This window comes from Bolinopsis microptera, chromosome 8 (genome assembly GCF_026151205.1).
Source record: "Bolinopsis microptera isolate Bmic1 chromosome 8, MBARI_Bmic_1.0, whole genome shotgun sequence".
NCBI classification, from domain to species: domain Eukaryota; kingdom Metazoa; phylum Ctenophora; class Tentaculata; order Lobata; family Bolinopsidae; genus Bolinopsis; species Bolinopsis microptera.
Window position 1 is genome coordinate 13,088,149 of NC_087079.1, and position 6,720 is coordinate 13,094,868.

General features: G+C 39.9%; 1 protein-coding gene across 1 annotated transcript; it reads left to right on the forward strand.

Moving 5' to 3' along the window:
* Positions 1-608: 608 nt before the first annotated feature.
* On the forward strand, positions 609-6,145 carry LOC134819455 (uncharacterized). The gene is made up of 4 exons (XM_063829411.1): positions 609-723; positions 2,777-3,262; positions 3,483-3,983; positions 5,059-6,145. The coding sequence occupies exons 1-4, from the start codon at positions 666-668 to the stop codon at positions 5,232-5,234; spliced, it is 1,221 nt and encodes a 406-aa protein (XP_063685481.1). The 5' UTR covers positions 609-665; the 3' UTR covers positions 5,235-6,145.
* Positions 6,146-6,720: the final 575 nt, after the last annotated feature.

Below are 6,720 nucleotides of genomic sequence, written 5' to 3' on the forward strand. Positions count from 1 at the left end.
CGCATATTTTCTCTTGCTGAAAACCATACCCATTGTATTTATATATCATTTAGTCGCCCATTATTTTTTATTGTAGCGCTGTTTTCGTTTTACTAACTGCTCCTTTTATAATGCTGTATCAAATAAGGTTTATCATACGCAATATATATCCTGAAATGAACAAATAGTGAAATAGTGAATTACATCACTTTCATTATTTCATTTATGTATTTCTATTTTAACGGGTGATACTCGTAAAATATCTGTTCCATATATTTGATATTGTCCAACTCGGCGCGCGTCCTGGTAGGTTGTAAACCTACAATTTCTATTATATGTCGCTATAAGGTATTGTCTTTTTAAAATTTTCAAATATGATTGTTACTGTGCAGTAAATAAACATGAATTGTCCTGTAGGAAACTTTATTATTGAGGCCAGAATGATTGTAATTGAGCATCCATGGATGTCCAGGCACCTGGCACAGGCTCACTTATCAGCTGAGTGACAAATGTGTTGAAGCTAGTGTCATCTTGACCTGATTTTTCTTCAGCAGTGCCATCATCCTTTTATTATGATCCAATTTGTGTTACTGTATCTTTAATTACTTTAAGTATGCTCACTGTTCTACTTTTAGATAGGAGACAAACAAAAAAAGAAAACAAACCCCCTCTAAGAAAAAGTGGAAATGATTCATTTAGTGGCAGTGATGCTAATTCTTGCATCCTTGGACCAAGCAAAATCAGGTAACGAATTTATTCATTTAGTCAGCTTATGGGCCTATCTTAAATAAAATCAATTAAAGTTTATATTTCTGTTTCTTATAAACTTAAAAATGTAGTTCTAAGGAGCAATGCTCCTGGCTCCAAAATTTCACTGTTCAGGGTCTCGTTTCCCCATCTCCCCATCTCCCCCATCTTCCCGTCTTCCCGTCTTCCCGTCTTCCCGTCTTCCCGTCTTCCCGTCTTCCCGTCTTCCCGTCTTCCCGTCTTCCCGTCTTCCCGTCTTCCCGTCTTCCCGTCTTCCCGTCTTCCCGTCTTCCCGTCTTCCCGTCTTCCCGTCTTCCCGTCTTCCCGTCTTCCCGTCTTCCCGTCTTCCGTCTTCCGTCTTCCCGTATTCCCGTCTTCCCGTCTTCCCGTCCTCCCGTCTTCCTGTCTTCCCGTCTTCCTGTCTTCCCGTCTTCCAGTCTTCCCGTCTTCCCGTCTTCCCGTCTTCCCGTATTTCCGTATTCCCGTATTCCCGTCTTCTCGTATTCCCGTATTCCCGTCTTCCGTCTTCCCGTCTTCCCGTCTTCCCGTCTTCCCGTCTTCCCGTCTTCCCGTCTTCCCGTCTTCCCGTCTTCCCGTCTTCCCGTCTTCCCGTCTTCCCGTCTTCCCGTCTTCCCGTCTTTCCGTATTCCCGTATTCCCGTCTTCTCGTATTCCCGTATTCCCGTCTTCCGTCTTCCGTCTTCCCGTATTCCCGTCTTCCCGTCTTCCCGTCCTCCCGTCTTCCTGTCTTCCCGTCTTCCTGTCTTCCCGTCTTCCAGTCTTCCCGTCTTCCCGTCTTCCCGTCTTCCCGTATTTCCGTATTCCCGTATTCCCGTCTTCTCGTATTCCCGTATTCCCGTCTTCCGTCTTCCGTCTTCCCGTCTTCCCGTCTTCCCGTTTTCCCGTCTTCCCGTCTTCCCGTCTTCCCGTCTTCCCGTCTTCCCGTCTTCCTGTCTTCCCGTCTTCTTGACCATTGTTAATGATCTGGCCCGGCGCGCGCTACTTCGTAGCACTTGCCGTTGACCATTGTTAATGATCTGGCCTGGCGCGCGCTACTTCGTAGCACTTGCCATTTCGAGAAGAAAGAGGCGCGCGCTACTTCGAAGAAATTTAGACGAGTAACATCCGTCAACACTTGCCGTTGAGAAGAAAGCGACGCACGCTACTTCGAAGAAATTTAGACGAGTAACATCCGTCAACACTTGCCGTCGAGAAGAAAGCGACGCACGCTACTTCGAAGAAATTTAGACGAGTAACATCCGTCAACCTGTCTTCCCATTTCTTCCCAGAAATCCTTACTGGCTAGCGATATTACTACAGGGTGATCGCCTTTTCACAGCATGTTGAACTCCGCGCGCGCTCGCTAGTTCATTGCATTTGCACGCTTCAAATATTCCAAGAATGCAATTGTACCGCGTACCACGTGATACGATTCAGCCAATCAGAGAACAACAATCTGCAAAGTTAAAGCTACGCAGTTTTATAAGGCCTAAAATATGACTTTTCGCGATAATTCAAAATCTACGTTGTTTTCAATTTTCCCCCTGGGGGGGGGGGGGGAAATGTTATTTTTGCGAAACGAACATTTTGCAAAAAACCGGAAGACGCTATCTCTTTTACTTTCAAAGTTAGGCTCCAGCCAGTAAGGTTTCTTGGGTTGTCTTCCCGTCTTCCCGTCTTCCCGTCTTCCCGTCTTCCCGTCTTCCCGTCTTCCCGTCTTCCCGTCTTCCCGTCTTCCCGTCTTCCCGTCTTCCCGTCTTCCCGTCTTCCCGTCTTCCCGTCTTCCCGTCTTCTCGTCTTCCCGTCTTCCCGTTTTCCCGTCTTCCGTCTTCCCGTCTTCCCGTCTTCCCGTCTTCCCGTCTTCCCGTCTTCCCTACAGGGTGTACCGTATAAAGTGTGACTTTTTTCCACTTTAATAGTTTTTGACAGAATTAAACTTCACGGTTATATCTAACTAAATTTTGTATTACTAAAATAAATTCAAACACTACGTATAAGTTAAATTTAATGGACCAATTATCAATTCATTCATGAAAACAACTCCCCATCAGATCCCAAGGTGAGCGGCTGGGATGACGAAGACTGGTTAGATCCAACTATACAAACCACCAATTACGGCGATGGTACATATTATAATCAAAGTGCAAGCATACTAGATAGTACGGAAGTACAATTCAAAACTGATTCTCTTTTGGGGAGCAATGATCTTATCTACATTGTATTCGCCAATGAGAGATGGGAAATGACCGGAAAGCTCATTTTAAAATTTGAGGAAAGGATGGTAATCAACCCTTACGACTGCGTGGCTAACCCAGAATTCTCCGCCACCTTACCGAGTGAAAACGAAAAGATCTGGACCGTTTCTTTTAACGACGAACTAAGGCTAACAATAGATGTCAATGGGGTCATCGTTTACAACTTTTTGATGTCAGAATGTACAGTATCGTATTGGAATGAAGTGTGGAAAAAAGGCTCAGTATCCATAGATATTGACACAGACGATTCCAAGGATATAATACTGGACGGTTACAGGGCAAGTACGTCTACCGGTCTCCCCTCTCCCTGTCTCTCCGTCTTCCCGTCTCCCCGTCTTCCCATTTCTTGTCTTCCCTTGTCTTATTTCCATTTATATCTTGCTAATCTTTAAGTTTAGGCCATATAAGCATATCATAGAACCAAAATAATTTCGAACATTACGCATAAATTAAATTTAATGGACCAATTATCAATTCATTTATGAAAACAACTCCCCATCAGAACCCAAGGTGAGCGGTTGGGATGACGAAGACTGGATAGCTGCAGACACAATCACCAAAAATGACGGAAGTGGTGATTATTATAATCAAACTGGAAATGTAGATAGTGCGGGAATACAATTTAAAACTGATAGCGTTTTGGGGAGCGAAGATCACATATCTGTTATTTTTCTGAACAAGGATGATGAAGAAACCGGAATGTTCTATATTCAATTTAAAGATGCGATGATCATACATCCAAACGGCTGCCTGGCTACAGGCACAGCAAAATTGTCCGCAGCCATACCGAGTGAAAATGAAAAGATCTGGACTGTTTCTTTTAACGACGAACTAAGGCTAACAATAGATGTCAATGGGGTCATTCTTTACAACTTTTTGATGTCAGAATGTACATCACAGTCGTGGGCAAATAATTGGAAAAAGGGCACAGTATCCATAGATATTGGATCAAGAGATTCCGAGGATATAGTACTGGACGGTTACAGGGCTTTCCAAAAAGATGGTAAGTCTAACTTAAACTATATCATGTATATATGATATGAATTACTATACCTTATCAGACCTTATTTGGACGGACATTAAATGAACAGACATAATTATGAACGGACATTAATATGAACGCTAGAAGGCATTCAAAACCTAACCATCAAAAATCCTCATTTTTTTTATTTTATTAAAAGTTTTTTATTTCAGCAAATGATTTTAAATCCATTTTTATACAGTAAGTAAGAAAAAAAGTCGTTAAGCAGCAAAAACGTTAAAATATGTGTACATGATCAATGTCTTATATCACATATCATCTTCATTAAATGGGGTTTCGTGCATGAAATAGTCCATGCTTAAAGCATCAGTGATTTTTAGTTTTATGGAAACCTTTTTTATCAAACTACCCCGGTCCTGCATTTCAGTGTTAACTTTTACAAGCCATTCGGTGTGAAGTGGTTTTATCCTAGAAACCTTTAGGTTAACCTTAACATCACAAGGAGCTTTCCTAGCACTGTTTCATTACCTCCCCTGAGTAATATGAACTATAACAACGTCGGACAATTTCCATGTCAATTGTCAACACGATTTACCGTAATATCTAGAGGCTGGAACAAGTTTGTCATGTTGGCGGGGACTAGCTCATGAACTATGTTGTTGAGTGCCATTAAATAATAATTTCGTTGACTTTTTCCGCCAAGTGACCCTTGAAAACATCATATAGTACTAGTGAATTTTTCTGTGCCTCCGGCAGACCAAGGAGAACCCTTCCTCATAGTCATATTCTGGACAAAAAGTTGGAAGTGCAAAAATGTTTGAAAAAAATCAACGGACTTTAACTTGGACGGACCTTAAATGAACGGACTTTATTTGAACGGACATTAAGATGAACGTTAGGGGCTCCAGCGTTCATTTAATGTCCGTCCAAATAAAGTTCGATAAGGTAGACTTTAAAGTGTAGACGGTTAGTTATAACAGCGGAAACAATTCAAACGACAATTTGGCACCAACCACCCCCACCCACCCCCATTAAGTTGCCTGAAAGATGTTTATGAATTTAGTTGTTTTTCTAGAATGACGGTAATCTCCTTCAGATCCCAAGGACGATGGAAGTGGCAAAGAAATTGACGAAGATGATACAAATAGCGAGGATGACGATACGATGACCAATAATGAAGATAATCACAACTTTTCAGATGCTGGATATAGCATGACGATCAGTACAATTCTATTTGGTACTTTGCTATTTGCAATAAACATGATTTACTAAAAGTCACGTTGAAAATGTTTGAACACCGTAATTATAAAACAAATAAAGATGAATATGGATGAATATGGACGGATATGGATTATGGCCAAAATGCATGCATGCTGCATGATCCAATCTATCATTATATAATTATAGCCATACTAGAGCTCTAGATTTAAACATTAAATGTGTAGCTTTCAGTTTCCTAATAAAACTGTATTGGAAAATTTATGGAATTTAAAATATCAATAATTTTAAACGAAAAACATTTTATTTTAAATGTTTTTAAGATCCATACCACATCTTATTGTGGCTTAATATTTGGTACATTTGTATTCTACAGTATATATGGGTATTGGGCATATACTACTACAGTATATATGAATTAATTATACTTATAGCGTTTCTGTTCATGTTTACTGCCCAGCTATTTTTTTACAATTAAATAAGACATTAGTGCGACACCAGAAGCTACAATTACAGGTATTTCACCCAAAGCTTTGTTTTCAGCATGATTTGTGCTTGGGCCTGGGTAGATCGTGTTATTTTAGTTATTTTTTATATCATATCATCTTTAGTAGCCATTTTCCTTACGTGTTCACATGTCATAATCATGTATTTTAGTGACTATAATATTTTCTAACACGCATTAACAATCTACTTTCAGCATCTTTTCACCTCACAAGCATAATCATTGTCACCTAGATTGCACTGCACTTTTAATTAGTCCTTTCACGTGCCACATCACAACTGCAAAACATCCAATCATTTAATAAGCTTCATACCTCATATTTGTAATTTATTTGTCACGTGCCTTTACATTTATATAGCTATATAGGAAAGTTTAGAATCACCTGGCAGTTCATTTTTAATCCTTCTCTTTTAAGTTATCGAGTATACAATTCCTTTCTCGTAAATACTCTATTTCTCTTATTCCAAAGAGTTTCAATTCTAAGAAGTTCCCTAAAACATGAACAGTTCGAAAATTTCTGGCGCGACCCTATCACATACCCCTTTAGGTTTAATGGTTATCAATTAATTGACGATTGTAAGGAACCTCGAAATTCTATATTAATTTCAACCTTCCTTTAAAGATAGTTAAATGACTTAGGCTTATAGTTAATAACCATTTCCATAGAAGATAGTAAATTTGTTAACGATAGAAGTATACCAGAAATGGAATATACGTTGACGTTTAATTAACAAAAGGACACTTTCTGTGAGAAAACTAACAAATAATTCGACACACTTGATGAGTTACCACGGACTTATGGAGGGGTTAATGAGGAGCACCAGACCAGCATATCACAAGACGAAGCGTGACGAGGAATGATTAGCAGTGGAGTTTAAACAATGAGGAGCAATCTCGATCTTGATGAACAATTCCATTCCATTTATCTTAGATAAATTATCCTTCATATATATCGTTCTGCCATCTTAAATCCTCTAAAGAGTAATTTGCACGATTCTTTGATTATTTTCTATCCAAGGTTTCCGGGTAGAAGTA

Coding starts and splice junctions, on each gene's coding strand:
- LOC134819455 (XM_063829411.1), top strand. CDS start 666: ATGATTCATTTAGTGGCAGTGATGCTAATTCTTGCATCCTTGGACCAA. Junction 724..2,776: donor CTTGGACCAAGCAAAATCAG/GTAACGAATTTA, acceptor ACTCCCCATCAG/ATCCCAAGGTGAGCGGCTGG. Junction 3,263..3,482: donor ACTGGACGGTTACAGGGCAA/GTACGTCTACCG, acceptor ACTCCCCATCAG/AACCCAAGGTGAGCGGTTGG.